The following is a 26,121-nucleotide window of genomic DNA, read 5'->3' as shown; positions in this document are numbered from 1 at the left end:
GACATTCCCCACCTTTTCTCCTGCTCCATTGACAAGGGCTTTGGGCCTTCCTGAGACAGTAGGGGCTGCATCTCCTGACTGCCACAGAGCTGGTATGAAGCTGGTAACATTACAGCCATGGAAAGTAGTACAAGGGAGAAGCAAGATGAGCTGAGGAGTTTGTCAGTACGGAGTCCTGGAAAGGAATGATAGGAGACTACAGGGAAGAGAACAGGATCTCACTAGGCCTTTTCACCCAGCGGGCAAGTGGTGACCCGGGTGAAATTCCCAGGAAGGCAGGACCTCCCGGGCCTTTCACACCATGGTCCAAATTCCCTGTAATTTGCCCTCCCTGGCAATTTAGGGGATCCCACCCCCAGCGATGATGTAGTGAGTGATGCATTACACACTCACAGGAAGTCCTATCGAAAGTTGGATCGCACAGTAATGGGGGACGAGGCTTTTCCAAAAATCAATAAAACTAATGCCTATATGCTCAAATAAATTGAGTAATTCAATCCACAGTCCTATTGCACGAACACCTCTCCTGCATACTTCTTTCTTCATTGGTGGTGCGGCACACAAGCGCTGTTGTCACAATGCTTCCCCTGCTTGGCCATTTGCTGATTCAGATCATAGAGTAACCAGGGGAAATTACCCAGGTCCATGGCCCTACCCAAGAGTTTGGGTGTGGTCACAGGTAGTTTTCCCAGGCCAACATTTTCACACCACCGGTTCACTGGAAAATTTCCCGAGAATCCCCATTTTACATGACAGCGTGAGAAGGCTTACTAACAGATCAGACTTTGAAGAGTGCTCGTTCTCTGTAAACAACATTGGGTTGGGTTACCAATGGTGGAGAGAACAAGGAGAGGAAAGAAGCCCTTGACATCATTGCATGGTGCAGCAGGCTCAAGGTGGAATGGCTTCTTCCTTGTCCCTTGATCCCATGAATGAAGCAATCGAGAAAGGAAAGAGAACCTGTATGTATGTGCGCACGTGCATATTGAAGTAATGATAGGTGATGGGTCACACTGATAAATCTCTTGTACAGATGGAAAAGAGGTTTATAGGTGAGTCAGAAGTGAAGGGTATCAGGTCCGAGTTGATTGAAACTGTGAATTAGCCTCAATCAAGTCTGATCCGAAACATATTATCATGATCAGTGTATCTGTAATGCATGAACTAGTTTGTCTCTGCACATGATTACAGCCGAAGCGTGAGACCACTATACAACGGCAACAGGAGGAGCCCACTCTGCTCCTCACTCCCATCCTCCATTCAGGGTGATCACAGCTGATCTGTACTGGCCTCTTCCCTAGAACCCTCAATTCCCCAATCTCTCTCCACCTTAAATCGTTCTGTTGATCTGCCTTTCACCACCCTGGAAGTGGGGGGGGAAATGTCTGAGACCCGACCTCACTCACCCGGGGAGGGGGGGTGGTCAGAGACCCAGCCTCCACTACTCTGGGGGTCAATGACCTGGCCGCCACCACCCTGGAGGTTAGAGACGTGGCTGCCACCACCCTCTGAATCATACAATGTATCTTGGCCCCTGACAGCTGTGACCCACGTTCATGACTCCCCTGCAGTGGAAATGCCCCAGCATTGATCCTGTCAGGCCCCTGAGTACTGCCTAAGTTTGAATAAGGTTGCGCCTCATTCTTCTTGACTGCAGGTACTAAAACATTGTTGTGGATACTATAAATCTTACTCATTCAAGCACAGGCCATTTGGCCCATCCTCAGTAACAATATCAGCAGTCCCTGTTCCTTACATTTCCTTAGAACTATTCTCTTTCACAAGCCCATCAATGACCACACGATCCTTCTGCCACTTGTCCTTCACCAAAGTCAATCTTTCAGCATGGCTCTGGGACATGGGAGGAAACTGGCGCACCCGGAGAAAACACAAGCAGTCACAGAGAATATACAAACTCCACACAGTCAGCACTGGAGCTCAGGTTGTTGAAGTAGCTGTAACTAAAATAAATGCTCAGTGGCCAAGTGGGATTCCTCGGGGTGGGGGGTGTTAGAGAAGGGGAGTTTAGATCAGTGCTCTAACAAAATGTTTCCATGTAAACTTTCCCAGTCAAACTTCCCACAATTCCATTGAAATCCAGCTCTGCAAGGTCAATTTTTCATTGTAAGGAGACACCACTGGGTTCAGACAAATATTGTGATGTGAAAATTCATTGTCCTTTTGTTCTGCCAGTATTGGGAATTTCTAATGCCCAAAAGAAGTGGATCGTCGTTAATGAGCTTGTTCCAGTACTTGCCTGCATTGATGCATTGAATCCTGAATTACTGTATATGCTGTTGTATAGGATGATCCGAAACGTAAAAATGTCGCCTCAAAATCGAGTCATCTTATACACTGGGTCTAAAATCCGAGTCTCAACAGTGAAGTCTCAACACTACTGCCAACTTCCCCCTCCGATTCACTTCCTCATTCCCCCAGCTCAGGTGTCCCGGTCAGGACCTCAGTGCACTCTACTACCTTCCTCATGCTGACAACCTGACTCACCTCCACGCCAGTGTCCCGGTAGGCTCTAGACGTACCTTCCTCACGCTGACAACCCGGTTCACCCTCATGCTGTTGCTAGTTCAGCAGAGCAAACTTGCATGTGTCCAACGAAGTCTCAGTGCTCCTCTGCGGTGTCCATCCGCCCAGTCTGTAGGCTCTGTACAGGTTTTAAATGGTTTGTTACAGGAGCCAATGGTGGTTTATTTTAAAATATGCTGATAAAATGAAAGCCCTTACAGGGTAATTTGGTATTAAAATATTGTGACAGCATCACTCCACTGGTCAGTGGTATGTGCCAGACTTGGGGGTCTTCCTCTACAAAGGGTATAGTTCAAAACCTACATTTTAGGAGGAAAATCTGGGGAGTTGTCTGATGCATGAGTCATCCTCTACACCGGTATATATGGTATGTTCTTCAGATTTTGTCACAATTAATGTTGATGGCTCTTGGCTGGTGTAAAAGTCAGACTGATGTGTACCTCTTGACTGGTGTCTGACAGGGAAGATACAGCTGGAGAATGTGAGGGGAGGTTCTCATTTCATAAGATTGGCAAAATTCCTCATCATCTTCCAACCCTTCCTGTGTTCAATGTTGTTGACGGCGTGGAAGGTGTGTGTGGGAGGGTTGGGCCAATTTATGCATCTCGGGGCATGCTGCTCGTGGTGGGGCAGGGAGTGGGAGGGAGGGTTCCGGTGGAGGTGATCTGGGACTTCAGCCTATAGAAAACCAACTGTTGACCTATTTCCGTCTGTGACTGCCTGTCAGTTCAATGGATAAGATGTGCTGAAACTGAGATAGAGTAAAAGAGAACGGCCCTCTGTGCACTGAACATCTCAGTCCAAGCAGGCATCACACCACCACCACCCCTTCAAGGGGCAATTGATGTTACCTTCTCTATTGCTACCCTAATCTCAAACCATAAAAACTAGGTTGGGTGAGATAAGACTGAGAGAACATGGGTTAAGGGCAACAGGGGAGAAGTTTAGGGGGAATTTTTTCACACAGAGAATGGTTGGGAGTGTGGAACAAGCTGTCAGCTGAAGTGGTGAATGTGGGCTCAATTCTAACATTTAAGAAGAATTTGGACAGATACATGGATGGGAGAGGTATGGAGAGATATGATGCAGATCAGTGGGACTAGGCCAAAAAACAGTTTGGCACAGACTAGATGGGCATGGGGCCCTGTTTCCGTGCTGTAGTGTAGGATGCATCGCAGAGGCTGGGTTGGGGGTGGTGCTGCCTGGCCACTGGAAACCCCACAGGACTGAGTGTTTGTTGTGTGCTGAAGGTGGCTGATGGTATTCTGCTTGTCTCCCTGTTAACATTCTGTGTCTTCTGTTCCCTGCTGCAGGAAGGAGACCCCCGAGAGTACCCCCAGGTTTGCTCTGTTTTAAAGCTCTGACTTTTGTAAAATATTTTGGGCTTTGGCCTCCACCGGAATGTGGCCACGCTGTGATTAATACAGAACTGTCTTTGGCTTTTCATGTTCCTGATCTCAGGGTCCAGGTGTGCGTGTTGTTCTGCTGTTAACGATGGACAATGTTTCTGCAAACCCCTCCCTCCACAACTAACCTCCACTCACCCCTCCCCCTGGCTTTTCTTGGGCAAGGGGCTGTCTCCCAGGTTGAATAATTGGTGATTGGTGGGGGGAGAGAGTTAAGAAGTGAATGGGTCGGCATGGGAAGAGTGGGTGGTGGGTTGGGGAAAGAATGGGTGGTTGATTGAGGGAGTGGTGGTGGGTTGGGGGAAGAATGGGTGGTGTGTCGGGGGAAGAATGGGTGGTGGGTCGGGGGAAGAGAGGTGGGGGGTCGGGGGAAGAGTGGTGGGGGGGTCGGGGGAAGAGTGGTGGGGGGGTCGGGGGAAGAGTGGTGGGGGGGTCGGGGGAAGAGTGGTGGGGGGGGTCGGGGGAAGAGTGGTGGGGGGGTCGGGGGAAGAGTGGTGGGGGGGTCAGGGGAAGAGTGGTGGGGGGGTCAGGGGAAGAGTGGTGGGGGGTCGGGGGAAGTGGTGGGGGAAGAGTGGTGGGGTGTCGGGGGAAAAGTGGTGGGGTGTCGGGGGAAAAGTGGTGGGGGGTTGGGGAAGAGTGGTGGGGGGTCGGGGAAGAGTGGTGGGGAGTCGGGGGAAGAGTGGTGGGGGGTCGAGGGAAGAGTGGTGGGGGGGTCGGGGGAAGAGTGAGTGGGGGAGTGGTGGTGAGTTGGGGAAGCGGGTGAGAGAGGGGGAGCAGGGAAATGGGTGGGTGATGGGGAGCACGTACCATTCATGTGAGATTCTCAATCCCCCACTCCCTTGGTGGTGGACAGGCGATCAGTATTATGAGAATACTGAGTCCCTTCTACATCAGCTGGTGGGGCAGATGTGTTGGGGTTCACCAGGCTACTGAAGCCTCTTGTCCTTGCTCCCCACTCTGCCACACCCCCTGGGGGGGTGGGGGCCAAGGTGATGTCCCACTGCCCAACAGAGAGGTTGCATGGAAAAACATCAGGTCTCAGGAGAAGATGATTGTCCACAGGGGAAAGGTCAGGAGATGATGATGGCCCACTGGGGAAAGGTCAAGAGAAGATGATGGCCCACTGGGGAAGGGTCTGCCAACAGAAGTGTCCGGGGGGAGTTGCATCATGGGTGCAGGTTGGAGCCAGTATTTTGGACGTCTGAAGCAAAGGCTAGTAGCCCAGGCCCTTCCTGAGGTTGAGGCTGAGGCTCACCAACTCACAAGGGACTTGATGTCACTTTGAACAGCCCAGCAATAGGAGGTGAGCAGGTTTGGCTTGTGAGGATTCCTCCCATCCTGTCCCAGACCCCTTCAGTACCTCTGCATGCCTCCAACCCCTAGCCTCTGGTCAAATGGGTGAGGGTATGGGTTATCGGGCAATCCTTGTGGCTGTATTGCTTTGTGTTGGAGAATGCTGAAGCTACTGATTCTGTGGCAGAATCACGGGAATGATAACTCATCAATTCCCCTTTTCCCATTGTTTTCAGTAAACAAAAACCCCGGCGTGATTCCATATGTGGGATGTGCTGCTCAGGAGACCCTAGGTATCCATGTGGAACTCTCCCTCTGATCCCTGCTCGTGCCTCTCAGATAGTCCACACTCTTCCCATCCCACCCCTTTCCCTGCGTGTTACCCCCCTTCCCCTCTCTCCCTCTGTCTTCCTCTCTCATTACTGCTTGGTTTGGCAATCCCTGTGCATTCAGCAACAAATTTAGAGAACTGACGCTCTCTTTATTTACCCTGCTCGCTCCCCTCTCTCTGCAGTCTAATTCTATTTGGAAGAGACTATTAGCTTCTTCTGATGAAAAATGGGTGTCTTGGACACTTACAAAGAAGTTCACTCCAGGTAAAGATCAGAACCTCATGTAATGGGTCCATAAGACCAAGATTTTATCAACATTAATGATAGAGCTGGAGATAGTACTGCACACAGCTGTGGCCAAACATCATTCATTGCAGCTCTAAATGTGCACTGTATTTTGTCACGGGGTGTGTTTGAGTCTCCATCAACAAGTCCTTTTCGCATGTTGTGGAAATAGGGCAGTTGTTCCATTCCACAGCAGTCTTCCCAGAGTGGAATGAAATCACAGGCATGATCTGCATGTTCACAGATCCCATTGGAAGCATTTCCTTCTTTTGTTTAGTTTCCAACCCTCAGTGTCCTTGCATTCAACTTGGCTGTAAGGTCTACACCCACTTATATTGCTTCCCTTCTTTACATTCACACATCATCCTGACCTAGTTCTCCTTCATCACTGGTCCAAGTCTTTCTCCAGCAGTTTGGGAGACCTTCACCAGAATGACTTAAGGGCTTCAGGAAGTTTGTTCACCCCACCTTCACAAGGGCAAAATGGAGGAGGGACAGGGAAGGGTGCGAGAAGAGGGTGAGGGACGAGAGAAGGCAGGAAAGGGGGAAGGAGTGGAGGTCGAGAGAAAAACCTTATTTTGAAATGATCAAAGCAACGAGTTTTCGTTAGCAGTGGGCAGGAAACAGAAGAGAGGATCTACCACAAGCCATGTTTTGTGGATAGATTGGATGTGGGTTTGTATCCGATTTTCTGGTTCTAAAATAGCAGTGTGCGAATGGCAAAGAGGTGTTTGCTCAGGAGGAATCTCTCAGGATTTCAAGTAGCCTGATTTGGAAGGAGTGTGAGGATCAGCTTGTTTGACAGGATTCAGGTTTTCTGGAGCTTGAATGAAACAAACACCAATGACCCTGGTGTGGCAGGGATAGGTTTGGACCTTGCAGATTGTGTATCCATCGTCCTAGATGTCCCTAGTCACCATATACCGTATAGTCCAATTCCACATAAAGAAAATGTAAAAGCTGCCAGATGATGGAAGTATAAATGGAAAATGATGGAAGCACCTCAGAAGGTTAGGCAGAGTTCAGCTCTGGCGGCCTTCCTCAGAATTGTGAAGGGCATTCAACCTGACACATTAACTCTAGTTCTCTCTCTACACCTGCTTCCCGACCTGCCGGGCACAGTTTCCATTTCAGCATGCCCTCCACCTAGATGAGGTGGAAGTTATACAGACAGTGCAGCCCAGGAGCACGTGTAGAGAGAGAGCCATTGGTTCCAGACCTTCACCTATTGGAGTGCTTGCTGGATGGACAGGGAGAAGGTTGGATGTATAAGAGGAACATTGGAGAGGAGAGAGAATGCACAAGGGGGGGTGGAAATTGTACAAATTTCTAGGTTCTAAAATTGATGGACAGGGTGTATCAATTGCAACACACTCAGTGTAGTTCACACCCAGAGGGTTCCCACTTTCTATGTTCCCATTCTACACTTGCATTTAATGAGTTGCCCACTTACCTTCCTTAAAGAGACCTGGCTGAAGACAAGGATTCCTTTAATTTCTGGGATTGATTCATTACATGAATCTGTTTGATCTTGCCTTGTCTTTGCAAGTCTCGAAAGTTACCCTCCCCCTCCCTATTACCCTTCCATTTCCTCCCTGCCCCCAGCACCGGGATTGGCCTGCCTGCCCCCAGCACCGGGATTGGCCTGCCTGCCCCCAGCACCGGGATTGGCCTGCCTGCCCCCAGCACCGGGATTGGCCTGCCTGCCCCCAGCACCGGGATTGGCCTGCCTGCCCCCAGCACCGGGATTGGCCTGCCTGCCCCCAGCACTGGGATTGGCCTGCCTGCCCCCAGCACCGGGATTGGCCTGCCTGCCCCCAGCACCGGGATTGGCCTGCCTGCCCCCAGCACCGGGATTGGCCTGCCTGCCCCCAGCACCGGGATTGGCCTGCCTGCCCCCAGCACCGGGATTGGCCTGCCTGCCCCCAGCACCGGGATTGGCCTGCCTGCCCCCAGCACTGGGATTGGCCTGCCTGCCCCCAGCACCGGGATTGGCCTGCCTGCCCCCAGCACCGGGATTGGCCTGCCTGCCCCCAGCACCGGGATTGGCCTGCCTGCCCCCAGCACCGGGATTGGCCTGCCTGCCCCCAGCACCGGGATTGGCCTGCCTGCCCCCAGCACCGGGATTGGCCTGCCTGCCCCCAGCACCGGGATTGGCCTGCCTGCCCCCAGCACCGGGATTGGCCTGCCTGCCCCCAGCACCGGGATTGGCCTGCCTGCCCCCAGCACCGGGATTGGCCTGCCTGCCCCCAGCACCGGGATTGGCCTGCCTGCCCCCAGCACCGGGATTGGCCTGCCTGCCCCCAGCACCGGGATTGGCCTGCCTGCCCCCAGCACCGGGATTGGCCTGCCTGCCCCCAGCACCGGGATTGGCCTGCCTGCCCCCAGCACCGGGATTGGCCTGCCTGCCCCCAGCACCGGGATTGGCCTGCCTGCCCCCAGCACCGGGATTGGCCTGCCTGCCCCCAGCACCGGGATTGGCCTGCCTGCCCCCAGCACCGGGATTGGCCTGCCTGCCCCCAGCACCGGGATTGGCCTGCCTGCCCCCAGCACCGGGATTGGCCTGCCTGCCCCCAGCACCGGGATTGGCCTGCCTGCCCCCAGCACCGGGATTGGCCTGCCTGCATGCTCGCAGGTGCTCACTCTGCATGAGAAGGCAGCATGTTGTGCTTCTGTAGAGAGCTCCCAGAGGCACAGGCCATGTTTGTCAGAATGTAAAGCCTGTATATGCAGTTCTGGAGGTCATGTGATGTAACCACATGACCTTTCATTCCAAATGTTGAGTGGATCTTTATTCCCAGTGTGGGATGGTGCATCCCACCAAACTGCAGCCAGCCCGTAGCAGGTTATCTGGTCTCTTTTCTGAGTCTCTGGGTCGTGCACTTTGACCAGTTTCTCTCTGCTTGGAATTGGTCCTACTCAAGATATGATCCTGTGTGTGTAGGAGTGACACCACGAAGTGAGGGCCGACTGACTCACTCAAGTGGTGGTAGGCACATGAGGGCAAAAGCATATTGTATTAATAACCCTCAGTAACAGGTTAAATGTGGCAGAATCTGATCGGAGTGAGTAGGTTGTGGAGGGAGATTCACTAGGGAACGTTTATAATTCAAAAAAAGTAGAGGGCTCTTTGACCTCGTTCAAGCTTTGATTTTATTTATCAGGAGAGCCTTTGGAACATTCATCTCTAATTGGCTGCCTACAGGAATTTGTCTCTTTCCCATATTTGTTCCTTGATGGCAAGCAAGCCATGATGATAGCCAGCATGTCCCTCTGAGGGGAGACTGGTGTTAAAGCAGACTGTGTTACTGCCCAAAATTGGTCTTTATCATTGCTATGTTTCATTCTTGCCAACAACTTGCAGCAGGTAACCTGAATGTTTATGATGCCTGTGCCCCAATAGCTCAAGGCTAGAAACATGTCAGCTGGTGTCTCTGCTCAATCTTCCATATTTCCTTGCAAGGATTAGTGTCCCTGCTTTGAGCCAACCTCCTCAGTTAGGACAGGGCCTGTCATTTGCATTCCTGACACCGGACCCTTGAAGCACCTTCAAGCTTCCACAGGAAGAGCCAGCATGGTACCAGGCACTTCCAGCCCTGCCCAATTACACTCATGTGTCCAATTTTGTGGTGTTGGGCAGAGCAGTTCTCGTCCCTCACAGTGATACACCCTGACAGGATGCTTTCAATGGGGCACCTGTTGTGAAGGGAAACGGGTGACATGCCAACTTTCCTCAGGATGCCCCATCACTGCTGTCCTTCAGATATGTACATGGTAACAGGAATGGCCAGGGCTAAAGCTAATTCAGTTCAAAACAATGGCATTTTATTAGGTTAATGTACCTTTCCCATGTTTGATTACTTGAATTTTCAAAATAAATACAGGTCTTCAGATTCTTTTCCAAAAAGAAGCAATGTTGCTATCCCTTGTTAGATGTGTCCAGACAGTGCACACTGTGGGAGGAGATTCAGTGGGCTGGTGTCCACGGCAGGGAGAGACCCTCTGTGAGGGTACATGGTGCAACCCTGGCATGTGTAGGCCAATCTGCCTACACGCCTTCGGTATGATTGAGGGTTTATGGATTCCCGTTTCCAGTGGGAAGCTACAGCAGGGAATGGGCCACATTCACAGCTGGGGCAGGCTCAGTTGGGGATTGGGGGTGAAAGGGAAGGCATCCTCTGAATGTTGGATGTTGCCCTAGGAGTGCAGGAGACTAGTTTCCAGCAGAGTTGGTGCTGGCAGTAGTGAGATTTTGCAAGGTTGGTGGTAACTGTCTGGGTGTATTTTTGGCACAGTGTGCTCTGCTGGAGGGGTTAATGCCAGGATATCATGTTGGTAGGTTAGCAGGTACTGCAGTTGTGGCAGTGTCCTACCTCTCTCTCTCTCTTTATTTTTTTCTCTCTTCCCCATCCCCTCCTTTCTCTCTCTCTCTCTCTCTCTCTCCCTTTCTCTCTCTCTCCCTTTTTCTTTCTCAATGAGTGACTGGTGTGTTTTGCAGTAACAAGGTGAGCTTGAGGGAGAGATTCTCCAGCCCCAAGGGTCCCAGTGCCAAGGGGAGAGTCTCAGAGCAGAGTGGCATGCGGCCATCACCCAGTGCTGAAAACATCGAGGAGAGTCCTGACAAGGTGCAGAAGAGCTGGAGCTTCACCGACAGAAGCCGCTTCAGGCATGCTTTCCGACTGAAGGGAGCAGGGTCGCGGCAGAACTCTGAGGGTGCGTACTCGGGGTGGCGGTCTCAGAAGCTGCCAGTCCCCCCCGTCCTGCTTGTTTACACCACCAGGAACCTGGTGTGGTGTTTGGGGGAGTGGGGGAGGGGTTAGTAACGATTAGAGGAGTCGGGGGTGGTTGGTGCTGTGGGAGGGTTCCGCGGTGGTGGGGAACTACTAAGAAAGGGTCTCACTGACAAGCTGAAAGGTGTAGATCGGTCAGGAATTAAAAGTGGAGAAGTGAAGGGTTTGAATTCCTAGGCTGCAGGAAGGAGATGGGACACTCAGAAACCTCCGCTTGGTCTCTGTCCCAGGCCATGTTCAGGTAATTCGCCGCCTGCAATGGGATTAACGGCACATCTTCACCAACCAGAGACTCGCCTCAGAGAACCTGCTAGGTGGGTGCAGCATTGGGGAGGGGAGTAGAGCAAGTCCACAGAAGGTGAGGTCCAGGTTCAGGTGCTAGTGTAGCCTACGGGCCAGAGTTGAGGGTTGCTTTGGATGATGGTGTTACCAGCCCCAAAGGTAAAAGTGCTATGATTGGGCTCTGGCTTGGTGTTTCCCATCTCCCTCTGTGTTTCAGACCAAGGCAGCTTACCCGAGGAGCCTCCCGACAACAGGAGCTGCCAGAGTGACTTAGGCTCGGATGAATTGACCCCTGGACTCAAAGTCTCCATCAGAGCCCTGTGGTAAGTCCTGCCTGTGGTCCCTGAGGTCTGGAACCTGGCTGGATTCAGGAGTGGCTGGGGGGGCTTGATCCTGGGAGTCTCTAATCCTGGGAGCCCTGAATCTTGGAATTGACCCCGGGAACTGATTCTGGCTGGAACCCTGATGGCATCCTGGGGCCTGACCATGGTCTCCCTCTGCTGCCAGAAGCCTGGGATGATGAGTGGTTGAGGCCTGATCAACTGGGCCATCCGGACTGCGTCTGGAGAATGTTTGGGGTTGCTGGTCTGTGGGAGATGATCCTCTGACTAGCCAGCCTTCATCAATTCCCCTCCACCTCTTTCCCACTGGGAGAGGAACAACTTCCTGGTCTCTGATCACTCCCCTCTTATCCAGCTCCTGATTAGATAAGACAGGGCAGAATAAGGCCATTTGGCCCATCTGTCTGCTCCACCATTTGAATCATGGCCAAGGTATTTTTCATCAATCTCATTCTCCTGCCTTTTCCTCATTATCCTTGACACCCTTACTGATCAAGAACTTCCTCTTGCAATGTACCCAGTGACTTGACCTCCATAAACCACCTGTGGCAATGAGTTTCACAGATTCATCCCCCTCTGGCTAAAGAAATTTCTCCTCTCTAAAGAGATATCCTTTTATTCTGAGACTGTGCCCTCTGGTCTGAGACTCTCCCATGATTGAAAACGTCTTCTCCACATCCACTCTATCCAGCTCTTTTAATTATCCGTAGGTTTTCATGAGATTTCCACCCCCTCTCCACCCCCTCCCCCCCCCCCCCCCCCCATCTAATACAGGGCCAGAGCCATCAAACACTCCTCATATGTGAACGCTTTCATCCCTTGGGTCATTCTCAGGGTTCCTGTTGCCCTTAATGTGAAGCCCACGTTGGGTGACACTTCACCCTACCTCTGCATCTTGCTGCAACCCTCAAGGAGTTTATCATCTGGGGAGGAGAAAGGGCATCTTTGGTATTGGTGGGTCTAGGGAAGCCCCAATTCCTAGCAATAACAGCGTACTGCCTTTGTTGTTGATGACTTAGTCTGCTGTCACAGGTAAAGGAAGGTTGGAGCTGCTCCATGAGCCCAGCCAGACTCAGCACTTCCCAGAATACCATTTGCTCTCGCGTCCCTCCACCCCTTTAACATCCCAGCAACTTTCGTTGCAGCATTATGCGTTTTCTGGTGTCCAAGCGGAAGTTCAAGGAGAGCTTGCGGCCTTACGATGTGATGGATGTGATCGAGCAGTACTCCGCCGGGCACTTGGACATGCTGTCCAGGATTAAATATCTGCAGTCCAGGCAAGTACATGGTCCCAGTCCCACCTCCTGTCCCCCCCTTTGTGGGATGGTCGCTGAGCAGCTCCTTGCACTCCACACATGCTCCCAGTTTCACGCCATGTGTCACCCACTCTCACACCATGTGGGATAGTCGCCTGGCAGCCCCTCACACCCAACACCTGCTCTCCATCTCACTCCTGTGTTCTCCAATGTGTCACCCTTTGTGGGCCAGTCACCTGGCATCCCCTCACACCCAACACCCACTCTCAGTACTGTATACTAACCCCTACCCTCCTCACACTGAGTGGGATGGGCACTTGGGGAACTCTTCACACTCCAGCCCCAATAGTCAGCTGGCAGCTCGTCGTGTAGCCAGTGTGTCTGTCCTTCCAGAGAGTGTGGTGGTTATTGGACAGGTAGTGAGAAGGATCGACGAGCCAGCAGATAAACATGTGATTTGCTGAAGCAGTCTTCCTCCTCACTCCATGTGGAGGCAGGCCAAAGGAGTGTACAGCACCCAGTTGGTGTGGAGACAAGCTGTATACAGCATCCAGGGTTACTGAAGGAGGAGTGTCAGTGCATTGAAACTGGGGACATGATCTTCTCCATAAGCACACCTCGACAATTCACGGCAGGACAGCCAGTTGTGTTGGGACATTTGATGCATTTTCAGTCAGAGATATATACCCCCTCTTCAAGTCCCAACACAAATAGGCTCATGTGTGTTCTTTCTTGCAAGCCACGCACATAGGTGCATACTCGTATACATGCATACTCCCACGCACACACGAAATGGTGCTAAACAGGAAAGTCTTCAGATGCTGTGATAGTAATAAAGCATCCAAATGAGTTGGAGAAACTCAGCAGGTTGTGCACTGTCCATTAGAAGCAAAGATCGATGTATCCACCAGCAAGGTTGTGTATTGCAGAGGAATGATTATTGTCTGCATTAAGAACAGATCTGCAGTAAGTAACAATGCTGAGGAACTGTTTGGTTGTGGGTGGGGTGGGGGGGGTGGTGTTTGGTGGGGTGCTCGGGTTGTTCCCAGGGCAGGCTCACCTCTTTTTTGTGTGATAATTCTGACTGTGATGATGCAAATTCCTTCTGTGGCCTCAGTGTGCATTTGCTGGTTTTCTCTCTTGTTTACTCTACCAGGATAGATATGATTCTCGGCCCTCCACCCCCTTCAACTCCCCGGCATAAGAAGTTTAAAGGCATCCACACCACTTTCAAAGATTCAGTCCAATACTCTCCTAGGTTAGGAATCATCAACAGAATGATTTTCTTCTGACTCAAGAGTAATTATTCAAACAGCCAAACCCCTTCTGCAGGATAAGTAGTCTAGATGTTTAATTAAAATAATAAAATTTGTTTCTTCCGATTGTTTGGCTACATTTAAGATGCACTCAGCACTGATGAGTGACGTGGCAAGGTCCAGGCAGAGGGTAGAGTGGGAGAGAAGACTGAAGAAGGGGTTTAGCTGGGAATGTTTGCACCACTGCAAAACACTCAATGCTTTTTTTTTGCTGTCTTTGAGGACGATGGGAATGTTTACAATCCTGGTGCCAGGAATTGAATGGACCAAAGCTCTGGGCTGAGGTTTGCATGCAAGCATGATGTTGTGAGAAGCATGGGCTAACCACACGGCAGGGCACTGGGAGAGGTGTCCACCATTGCCACCCAGAGACCCCATGCTGAAGCCTGCACTGATGGCCCATCAGATTCAACATCAAGGAGTGTATAGATCTTTCCCAGGACAGATGGCTGACTCTCCAGACACCGGATCCCTTCCAACACTGTCCTGCCTGGATAGAGTTCTCAGCAGTGCACAAGTTCGTATTGCTCAATCCAAAAGAAGTTTCAACCTTGTGTTCAAACTCTTTGTTGTCTCTGCAATCCCACAGCCCTCCGGAATCTCCCTTCTCCCTGTCCCCACCCCCTCCTCCTCAGCAGTCTCCTCTACCCGTCTCTCCACTTCTGTCACCTTCTTCTGTCGCTCTCTTTTCATACTCGATATTACCACTTTACACTATCATCTGGCACGCTGACTGTCCGCTTCTCTCTGTAGATGCTGCCTGGCCCCATACCTCATTGTTCACTTCCACTTTGCTTCCTCAGTTAGAGGGATGTTGCTCTATATACAGATCATTATGGCCACCAGCCCCGACTGTATGTGGGATAATCACTCTGTATATAAACTTTGGCCGATGCAAGTTTGGGAATCTAGGCCACAATGCTGGCTGTCTCTGGGTGAGAGCTGGATTCAAGGAGGTTCACTTTCCCCTCTCTCAGCATGCACCTTTTAAATGAGCCTGTAACTCCAGCAGGTGGGAAGATTATAATCTCCCCTGTAGTGGGTCATTGAGCGCGGACATTCGCCCAGCTTCAGGATTCCTCCTTTCCCACCCACTACTTTCCCATACAAATGTCTCCAGTCCCAGCTCTTCATTGCTGCATGTTTTACTTTCTGACCTTGGTTTCAGTCCCTGCATGTCACTGGCTTATGGAGACTGCATTACTGGGGAATGTGCTTCTGAAATTCTGCTCCAATCTCTTTCAGGCTTTTGCTCAACCTTCCCCTCCTGCTTCACAAAAAGAAAGAAAATTATCCACCTATCTATCTTCTTAAAAAGGAACCTTTTCTCCTCAGGCAAATCTTTCTCTTCAACGAAGAGACCTGTTGCCTTGCATTTCCTGTCTCTAACCCTCTGGTGATCTCTAGGATAGTCTGGATGAACCTAGAGCTGCTTTACATTCTAATCTATTACCTGAGCTGTCTGTTCCCCCCTCCCCCCCCCCACCCCATGGTAGAGTCGACCAGATTGTTGGGCGAGGCCCCCAGATACAGGAGAAAGATCGCTCCAAGATGCCAGCGGAGCCAGAGATTCCAGAAGATCCCAGTATGATGGGGAGACTCAATAAGATGGAGCGACAGGTAAGGACTGAGGCCTTGTGTTGAGAGTGGTTTGGACACTTCCAACAACAGATTCAAGACTTAATACCTGGAGCATAAATTGGGACAGGATCTGGTCTTGGGGAATAATGCAAAAGCAGAGATGTGATGATGAGGCTTTATAAGGCACTGGTAAGACCTCAACTGGAGGTCATCATTCATGCGCTGACATTGGAAAGGGTTCAGAGGAGGTTCACAAGGATGATTCCGGGAATAAAGGGTTATATGAGGAGCGTTGACAGCTCTTGGCCTGTACTCGTTAGAATTTAGGAGAATGAGGTGTGGATGAAGTAGATGTAAAAAGGTTGTTTCTAATGGTTGGTGAGTTGAGGACAAGGGATCATAACTTCAGGATTGAAGGGTGTCCACTAAGAACAGAGATGCGAAGGAATTTCTTTAGCCCGAGGATGGTAAGTCTCTGGAATTTGTTGCTACAGTCGATTGTGGAGGCCATGTCATTGGATGTATTTAAGGCAAAGATTAATAGGTTCTTGATTAGCCATGGCATGAAAGATTATGGGGAGAAGGCCAGGCAGTGGGGCTGAATGGGAAAATGGATCAGTTCATGATTAAATGGTGAGGCAGACTCGATGGGCTGAACAGCCTACTTCTGCTCCTGTGCCATATGATCTTGTACACAGCACAAAAACAGACCATTAGTCTCTGCTGACATGAATTTGGGAGTAGTCTGATGCATTAGAGAAGCTGTCTGTCCATGGGTGGATTGTGGTGTGTACATTGCAATGAGTTAATCTTGGGTTAGTCTCTGGGGAGTTAACTATGCAGGACGGCAGGCAGATAGAAACTCTTACACTTAAGTTCAATGTACAAATGCTGTCAATCTCTCTTGCTGCAGACAAGTTGATACCCAAGACACACCAGACCATAATACTCCATGAGACTGTGAAAGAGATAATGCAGTAAAATTCCCAGTATCCAGCACTTATGGGGATTAGTAGATGCCGGATAAGTGAATTTTCCAGTTGCTTGAGGCTGCGTGTTGTATGATTGGCGAACTTTCGGCGAGGCACGCCAATTTTAAACGTGTATTTTTTACCTATTTCTGATTTTTTTTTGGCCAAGGGTTTTAGTGTAAATTTAAAAAAAAGATAGATAAATATTCACAGTTGGAGTTAGTGCAATAAAAAATGTGATGTTTCAATAGTGCATGTGGAACTTTTGATGATTCCTTATAGTCAGGGTTAGGTTGATACTGGGAGGTTCAACAGTCTGATAGCTGTAGGAAGATGAACCTACTGGTGCTGGACTTCAGACCTGTTATTTCTACCTGAAGGGAGCAGAGAGAAGAGGTTGTAGCCTCCTTACGATTCTGCTCAAAGTTTATTGAGGCCCCCCTCCCCCACTTCCCTGTGAAGCAGTCACGTTTTGGTGTCTTCGTACTTCCATCCTACTGGCGACTACATAAAACATATTTGTGTCACGAGGTGAAAAAAAAAAGGCTTTTACTTAAATGTGCTGCGGCCCCTGTTGAGAATGGCTGTTTCTCAAGGAAGTGTAGCTATGCATTTCAAAATATGCTTGCACAGAAGTGTATCCCTGTGGATTTGATTGCAGATACACCTCCACCTCGATGTAGCTGAGCCACCCAGAGCTGTGGTTTACACCTGTGGACGTGAGTGGTGAACTGGCTGTGTTTCTTTTTGTGTCTCTGGGATCCAGCCACCTGTTACCTTGCCAAAGGATGAAGGTGACCCAGGGAGTGGGAGCTATTGTTCAACCACTGATTCTACCCTCTAGAGCCATAGAACCATTGGTCCTTCTAGTCTGCACCAAACTCTTATTCTGCCTAGTCCCACTGATCTGCATCCAGTCCATATCCCTTCATACTTCTCCCATCCATGTACCTGTCCAAATTCTTCTTGTACATTAAAACTAAGCCCACATTCACCACTTCAACGGGCAGCTCATTCCACACTTCCTTCATCTCTGTGTGAAGAAACTACCCCAAGCCTAAAGGGCAGCACAGTTAGTGTAGCGATTAGTGCAGCGTCTATGATCGGGACAAGGGTTCGAATTCCGTGGTGTCTGTAAGGAATTTGTATGTTCTCCCTATGTCTGTGGGATTCCTCTGGGTGCTCCAGTTTCCTCCCAACCTCAAAACGTATCGGCAGTTGTAGATTAATTGGATGTAAATTGGGCGGTATGGGCTCGTGGGCCAAAAGGGCCTATTACCATGCTGTATGTCTAAATTTAAAAAAAATTAAACAGCTCCCATTTCACCCTTAACCCATGTCCTCTGGTTTATATCTCACCTAACACCAACTTGCAGATACCCAGTTCTCATGGTGAGGTTAAATGCAGGGGTTCAGAGCACTGGTGTTCACTGTGATGGATGAGAGGCATGAGTGGAGGTGTGATTCGGCTATCCTGGAGAAAGGTTATTCAGTTCTGTTGCAGATGCCACAGATGTCCTCTTCATTGTGTTTAGTTCATTACAAAAGGGGATTGCACAGAACGAGCAGGTGAGGGAAGTTCAATATGAATCAAGCCTCATTTCACAGTGTGAGGCTCACTCGTATGGCGCAGGGCTCCTGCCTCAAAGCTGCAGACACCTGGGTACAGTCCTGGTATCAGGTGCTGGGTGTGTGGAATCTGCCCTGGGTTCTCCAGTATCCTTGCACATCCCAAACACTTGTGGGTTGCTGGGTTATAGTCCACTGGGAATTGTCTCTGGTGTGTGAGTGAGTGGTTAGGGGTCTAGTTGTTGGATGGGGAGGAGAGGGGAGGGGAGGAGATGAGGGGGAAGGACAGGGAGAGAGGATGGAAAAGGGGAAGGGAAAGGTGGCGGGGATGGGAAGGGACATGACAGTGGGCAGGGACAGGCCAGGAGGAGTAGGGGATGGGGAAGGGGGGGGATGTTTTGGGGAGGACTGGATGGGGCAGGGTGGAGTGGTTGGGGCCGAGTGAACACTCTGTATGCTGCAGGTACACTCCATGGAGAAGAAGCTGGATTTCCTGGTGAACATCTACATGCAGCGCATGGGCATTCCTCCGTCAGAGACACAGGCCTACTTTGTTTCCAAGGAGCCTGACCCTGCCCCACCATACCACAGCCCAGTAGACAACCTGCATCTCTGCGAGAAGAACATAAACGCCAAAACGACCTGCTCTTGCACTGCGCACAAGCCTTTCCCCGGACAGATGGCTCCACAAGGTTGCCCACCATCAACCTCCTGCCACCAGCCCTCAGCTGACGTCCTGAATCGCCAGTGCCTCGGGACCCTCACCTTTGTCACTTCTCCAGTGGGTGACAGCACGGCCTTTGTTCGGATCCCACCGCCGCCCTCTGCCTCGCATGATCGGATGTGCAGAGCAGGGTCAGAGGGTGGGAGACATGAGGACCATGTGTCCAAGTGCCCGGATGCAGGGTTGAAGGATCGGGACAGTGACACATCCATCTCCATCCCCTCAGTGGACCACGAGGAGCTGGAGCGATCCTACAGCGGCTTCAGCATCTCGCAGTCCAGGGAGAACGCTGAGAATGGCCCTTACCCTGGCTTCACGCCTTGGTCCAAGGTCAGACTGTACATTGCCGAAGGGGAGTCAGATACCGACTCAGATGCATGTACCCCATGTGGTCCCCCCAGACCGAGCACCAATGATGGGGCCCACTGCCAGTTTGCATGGATTTCAAAATGAACAGAGGAAACACTTCATCCAGGGAGTGGGGACCAAGTCTATACTCGCCCAACTAGCCGGGAACAAGGTCAAGGGCATCCCTGCGTCCTGTCCCAAGGCCCAGCCTTCTCCCACCCACTGATCACCCAGCCACATCCTAAGGGCCAAACTGTCTCCTCTCAGCCCCATCCCACTGCATTGAGCAGCCCCCATGATCTGCTGTCCTTCAGGCCTTTGACCACTGAATGTACCACCATGGGGGAGGAGGGGGAGGGGAGGAAAGGAGGACAGCGGCTTAGCTAGCTAAAGGAAAGGTGAGGAGGTGATTGGAGTGCTTTTCCCTAGCAAGCAATTCAGGAATAGGGGGTCAAGCTGCTCCCTTCCCTGGGTACTGACCATTGTCATGTGGAAAGTTATTCATCTCCCACTGCTTTGCCTAAAGGCCAGATACAACCTGGGATCCCAGGTGTCCTTCCCATGGTCTGACTGACATCACCCTTCCTGGTTCATCCCAGAGAGTCTGGGACAGAGGAGGGCATTCTGCCCATCAGCCTGGGCTGGTCCATTAATCTGGCTTCAGCTCTCATTTCTGCCCCCGAGCTGCTCCCTGTTCCTTTGCCACTCTGGTAACGATATTGATTCCAAATCAATCCTCCTGCTAGTTGGCTGAAAGCTCTCAGGCTATTGGCTCGATTCACGTTTTGTTTTGCAATATTTCCTTCCACGTTAATGATGTGGATTGTATCGTTCTGAACGTGTTCAGCAAGTGAATGGTGCACCATCTCTTGGAGCAGGCATCAATCCCAGTTCCCACCATGGTGTTTGGAAAACGAGCAAGGGAGAAGAACCCAACCTGCTGCCCTTGAACCGATGGCCTTATCAGCTCATTGCTTTCAGTGGCAGCTGTTGTAATCTAACATAACAACTGTGCCCACATTTTTAAGGCCATTGGCCTTGGTTTCTTGGGGATGTCATGAGGTCCAAGAAATGCGACTCCTGTTTTCACCTTGGATGTTCAGGTGGGTTCAACGTCAAGTCTCCTTCATGGTGACAACGACCCTGGGGGTAACTGATTGGGTCTGTACCCAGACGTTTCTCCATTCCACCTTTCTCTGTCTGTCACGCACACTCCATCCTCTGGACACACACAGCCAATTGGAAATGAGCTCTTTGTCAGCAGAAGTCTTGAGTGACACCCACCCATTTGCTCTGCCTCCAGATGAATCCATTCAAAGCAGATTGGTGACCCATGGCCACTGTCCAAGTCCGAGAGATTTACTTGAACTTTTAGGTAATGCAGGAGACTGGGTGAGAACATGGGGCAGGCTCACTTTGCACATATACATTGTGCCTTCTTAAACTAAAGCCTTGCATCTTTGCAAAGTCTGACTCCTGAGTGATTAGCAGGAACTCCACCCAGGGTTTAACCCTGAAGTTGGGAACTAGTTTACACCAAGCCCTTATTTCTATGTGTACAAAAGCTTTAATTACCCCTAGGGCTCGACCACTGACGCAAATTCCACCTTTGGTCCCAATTCAGCAACATACCCTGGCATGGTATCCTTGATACATCCCAAGGTGCTTCAGGGGAAGCCCATAGACTCAATGGGCCAACTGGCCTCTACCTGCACTGTAACCATTCTGGGATTGCTGGACAAAATGTGAGGCATTGGAGGTTTCCCAAATTTTTTAGTTCAGGGAAGTGAGCATTCTCACAGCCTAGAAAATGTAAAAGACTAACAAATGTTTCGGAACATATTGTAAGCCCTTGCCGCAGTCCCACGATCCCCATGTGTGTGAGGCTGCCGATTTTACCACCTGTACCTGAACCTCTACAGTAAAGGATGACATTCCCTCTCCCAAACCTCCGAATTGCCACTGAGTCAAACATGTAAGGTGATGAAGCTGCCAAGGCCCTGTGTTCCCAGTGGTTTACTCACAGGACTATTGGCTAGAGGCCTGGAATTGAGGACAGCTGGGGATACTAAATTCAGTTCATTATATAGATCAGGATATTGTTAAAAAGCAAAAACAGTATTAGTAATGGTGAACTCACTTTACCTGGTTTATCTGTCATTCCAGATCTTCTGAGCAGTTGACTCTGCCTCTGCTTCAGAAGAGGGTGGGGGGGGGGGGGTGGAAATGAAGGAATGTTCTGGTCTAACTAATAATCCTGTGATTGAATAAACAAGTTTTTCTTCCTTAACTCTCTACCTCTCACCTCCATCAGACCCATATTTTCACCAAGCCTTCGGTATGACCATGTGTTATATGTTCAGTCCCACCAGGCACCTTGGGTTGAGGGTGACAGTTACAGCAGACAAGTCCGTGGTTGCTAACGGTTTTGTGAGTGTGTCCCCCTTGTTGATCACTGTCTAATGTTTGGGTCCATTGTTCGTGATTGACAGAGTCTGAGTGAATTATTCCAAGGCTTCGATGAATGGGCTGCCCACTTCTGGTGTTAGAACATCTACCTACTAATATGACAGGTTTCTATCTGGAGTTCAGAGGGCTGTTTGACTCTCTCTCTCTCTCACACACACACACAGGTAAAGCCATGGGCACATATGGATTCAGGCATCCATACACAGGCACACAAAAACATATATACATCTCATTTCAATTAGTTCACAAATATTCAGCTTTATCTCAGATTTCCCAAGGGGTGCCGATATAAGTTGTCACCTGCAAAACACTGACTGTTAATTCCTTCCCAGACCTCTCGATTAGAACCCAATGCTGTATCCAAACGTGATGGATAAACTCAGCATGCATCGAAAGTGAAAAGCAGTCGACATTTACATTCCAATGCATAACTCACACTTGTTAAGCCATGTATACACTCCCTGAATCCTTTCATTGAAAGTCCGCCTCAACCTCAACGCCAGGGAGTTTATTCCACATATTGACCACGAGTTTTCGGCCCTTAACTAACTCTCCCAACTCATTCTTCCATGTAAATCCCCAAGCCCTTAAATTAATTTCCAGGTGGAATCTTGTCTAAATCTCCTAAGCTCTCAAATCCAGCCTGTAACTCCCGAACATCGTTATTTCTGATGTTCTGGATGAGGTTCTACACTGAGGTCCACTCTCAGGAATTTCGAACTATACACAAACGCTCTCGAACCCCTCGATTAGCTTCCAGTCTGTAACTCACTCGCCGCGATGTCAGTCCACCCAGAGGAAACGTTCACACTCCACCCTTAGTTTCAAGCCGACCACGTTCCTGTGTGTCAGCCATTCTATGTATGGATCCCCTGAATGGAGTGAAAGTCGAAAGTAGAGATCCCCTGAACCTTGCCAGCCTCTGTCATTCCTGAATATAGACTAGTAGATGCCAGTCTATAGGCTATTCCAGATTTAACTTCTCAACTGGATTAAATCCCAGTTTGCAACTCACTCCTGGGGATCAGAATAGCATGCAGACCTGCAGTCTCTTGTCCCCATGGATCTTTGGACTAGACTTGCGCCTGTCACCCACTCACTCCTGGCGATCAGTGTGCTGCATTGACTCCGACCTCGCACTACGTGAACTGCTTCACCTTGCAGCCCTTCCCCCCCCCCCCCCCCCCCCCCAGCCGGAAATACCTGAACCTAGACTCTCTAAAGGCGGTCGTCAAGGGAAGACATTGCATGAATTTGCAGCGTAAAACATCAGTTGATGTACTTACTTTTAACTGATATTCTGCTAGGCATGTACACACATTCCAGTGCTATTTTGAACCTATTTCATTTATACAATTTAATAGTGAGTAGCTGAAACGACCACTCTGGAATTTGATTTCCTGACCCACATCTTTTTACTCGGAGGGTTAACCATTTACACAAGATATTTATCGGAACTTTTACAATTTCTATACACAGAGGAGCCTTGTTCTACATGGAAATGGGCTTCCTCCGGGAGTGCTGGAAGCAGGTTCCCCACACCGAGACGAGATCGAGGGACTGACTTGTCTTTCGAGCAATGGAGGGGTGCCAGTCGAGGGTTAACTCAACCCTTGGTGACTGACCTGAGAATGCAAGCTGCTGCTTATCCAGGTCTGCAATTCAACCTGGCCCGGCGACGACTGACTGTACGCGAGTTTGACTGCGTTTGTAAAGATTCCATGAATTATATATTATTAAATAAAGGGTATACACTTACAAAGTACGTGCACATTCTGTCTCGTTGTTGGGTCAGGATTCTTGCCACTCACAGGTTAACTTTGCCCAGTTCTTCAGCTGTCATCCCCCAAAGTAAACTATGAAAGTCTGCAGGCACTGTGACTGAAGTAAAAGCTGGTCAAAGCGCCAACTTAATAAGGAAGGATAAAGATACTTGAGTGTGGATGAACAAAGGGACCTTGCCCAGGTTGATAGGATAGTTAAGAAGACCTATGGGATGCTGGGCTTCATTAAAAGTGGGATTGAGTTCAGGAGTAGAGAGGTCATGTTGCAATTCTACAAATATATAGTGAGACCAAAGAGTATTGTTTCAGTTCTGGTCACCTAAGGGAAGGATGTGGAAGCTATGGGAGGGTGCAGAGGAGATTGACCAGGATGTTGCCTGGATTTAGACAGGCCACGTCTTAAGTCAGGATGTGAGCACAGGGAGGCTGCGGTGTATTTTGTAGATGGGGGGTGGGTGGATGGAGGTTTAAGGTGCTGCTTCTACAGGTTGCTTTGTCCTTGTGAGGCGAAGCATCTTGCAGGTTGTTGGGGAGGTCCCCATCACATTGCTGACCTATCTTCCAGATGGTGCAAAGACACAAGGGTTAGGATGGCAGCAGGTGAGATTCACCATTCATTTAAAAAGTTGAGGCATGGGATCCACACAACCTTCTAGTCTGCCAGAAATATTTTTTTGCCGAGTCCTACTGACCTGCACCCAGTCCTTAGCCCTCCATACCTCTCCCATCCAAATGTTCAAAATGAGCATGCATTCACCATTTCAGCTGGCAGCTCGTTCCACACCCACCACTCTCTGAAGAAGTTTCCTCCTAAATTTTTCCCCTTCACCCATGTCCTCTGGTTTGTATCTCACCTACTCTCAGTGGAAAAAAAACCTACGTATATTTACTTACTCTATCCCCCTCATAATTTTAAATATCTATCAAATCTCCCCTCATTCTTCAATGCTTCAGGTTATAAAGTCCTAACCTGTTTAACCTTTCCATGTAACTCATTTCCTGAAGTCCAGGCAACATCCTAGTAAATCTGCACTCTTTCTATCTTATTGATATCCTTCCTGTAGTTAGGTGACCAAAACGGCACACAATATTCCAAATTTGGCCTCACTAATGTCTGAGGCAACTTTATAATCTCATCCTAATTCCTATACTTTGATTTATGAAGGCCAATATGGCAAAAGCTCTTGATACAACCCTATCCACCTATGACACCACTTTTAGGGAATTATGTCTCTGTGTTCCCAGATCTCTGTTCTATTGCACTCCTCAGTGCCTGACCATTGACCATGTATGTTCTCTCTTGGTTTGTCCTTCGGAAATGCAACACCTCACATCTGCAATTTTTCAGCACATTAACTTGGATTTGAAATTGACTTGATTGCAGAAAACAGAGGGTAGAATGTACTCATGTAATAATTGAGTTTTGGGGGTCAATTTTTCATGTCAAATTTTGGGATGGGGATTGACCTTTACACACATCATACTTTTGTCCATGGCAAGAACATGCATCATTCAAAGCATTTAGATCTTGGATAGGCAACCAGTACAAGGATCTGCAGTCAGGGCATTGGGAGCTCCGGTGGGCAGCCAGGGCGAGGATCTATGGCGGGGCTTGTCGGGACCAAAAATAGGAGGGTCAACTTTTACACAGGATCAACTATTACATGAGTAACCATATAACCATATACAATACAGAATAGGCCAGTTTGGCCCTACTAGTCCATGCCGGAACAAATCCCCACCCTCCTAGTCCCACTGACCAGCACCTGGTCCATACCCCTCCAATCTACTCCTCTCCATGTAATTATCCAGTGTTTCCTTAAATGTAAATAATGTCCCCGCTTCAACCACCTCTGCTGGAAGCTTATTCCACATCCCAACCACCCTTTGCGTGAAGAAATTTCCCCTCATGTTCCCCTTATAATTTTCCCCCTTCAATCTCAAACCATGGACTCTAGTATATACAGTAGAATATGGAACTGGAAGTCGGTGACTAATGGAGTTCTACAGGGATCTGTTCTGCTACACCTGCTCTTTGTGATTTTTATAAATGACCTGGATGAAAAAGTGAAAGGGTCGGTCAGTAAGTTTGCAGGTGATACAAAGATTGGAGAAGTGGATGGTGTAAAGGGTTGTCATTTTTACAATGTGCTATTGACAGGATGCAGCATTGAATGGAGAAGTGGCAGATGGAGTTCAATCGGGATAAGTGTGAAGTGATGCACTTTAGAAGGCCAAACCTGAAGGTAGAGTACAGAGTTAATGGTTGGATTCTTAACAGTGAAGGAACAGATGGGCCTTGGGGTTCATGTCCATAGATCCCTCAAGGTTTCCATGCAAGTTTGTAGGTTGACAGAACTACAGCTGTTCTCTTTGGATAGGCAAAGGAAGAGAAGTGACTTAATATAAGATTATGACATGCATGAGGGTGGACATCCAGCACCTTTTTCCCAGGGCAGCAGTGGCCAGTATCAGAGGACTTTTGTTTAAGGTGAGGGGCAGAAAATTTTGGGGAGATGTCAGGAAGCAGTGGGTGCCTGGAATGCGTTGCTGGGAGTGGTGGTGGAGGGTGGTACAATAGGGATATTCAAAAGACACTGGCAGGCACATAGATGAGAAAAAAATAGAGGGTTATGGGTGTGTTGCAATGAAAAATTAGATGGTTGTGGAGTAGGTTTATATTGGTCAGCACAATACTCTGGGCTGAAGGGCCTGATCTGTGCTGTAAGATGAGGATAAATTCTAAAACATTCTGTAAATGGTGAGAGGTTGCAGCACAGGGAGATGGTGAGGACCTGAGCGACTTAGGGCATTGTTCAGAGAAGGTGAG

At 49.6% G+C, this 26,121-nt stretch overlaps 1 protein-coding gene across 1 annotated transcript in view; it reads left to right on the top strand.

The window, feature by feature from the left end:
- LOC138735892 (potassium voltage-gated channel subfamily KQT member 2) overlaps positions 1-23,272 on the top strand; it is a 73,082-nt gene extending 49,810 nt beyond the window's left edge. The window contains 7 exon segments of the mRNA XM_069884496.1: positions 3,858-3,884; positions 5,480-5,536; positions 10,359-10,573; positions 11,150-11,255; positions 12,419-12,550; positions 15,342-15,465; positions 18,430-23,272. Of these exon segments, the coding sequence (XP_069740597.1) occupies positions 3,858-3,884; positions 5,480-5,536; positions 10,359-10,573; positions 11,150-11,255; positions 12,419-12,550; positions 15,342-15,465; positions 18,430-19,143 (1,375 nt within the window). The 3' untranslated portion in view covers positions 19,144-23,272.
- The last annotated feature ends 2,849 nt before the right edge of the window (positions 23,273-26,121 follow it).

The sequence above is a fragment of the Narcine bancroftii genome, chromosome 6, assembly GCF_036971445.1.
Source record: "Narcine bancroftii isolate sNarBan1 chromosome 6, sNarBan1.hap1, whole genome shotgun sequence".
Classification (NCBI taxonomy): domain Eukaryota; kingdom Metazoa; phylum Chordata; class Chondrichthyes; order Torpediniformes; family Narcinidae; genus Narcine; species Narcine bancroftii.
The sequence above is the reverse complement of the archived record's forward strand: the minus strand, read 5'-3'. Positions and strand labels throughout refer to the sequence as shown.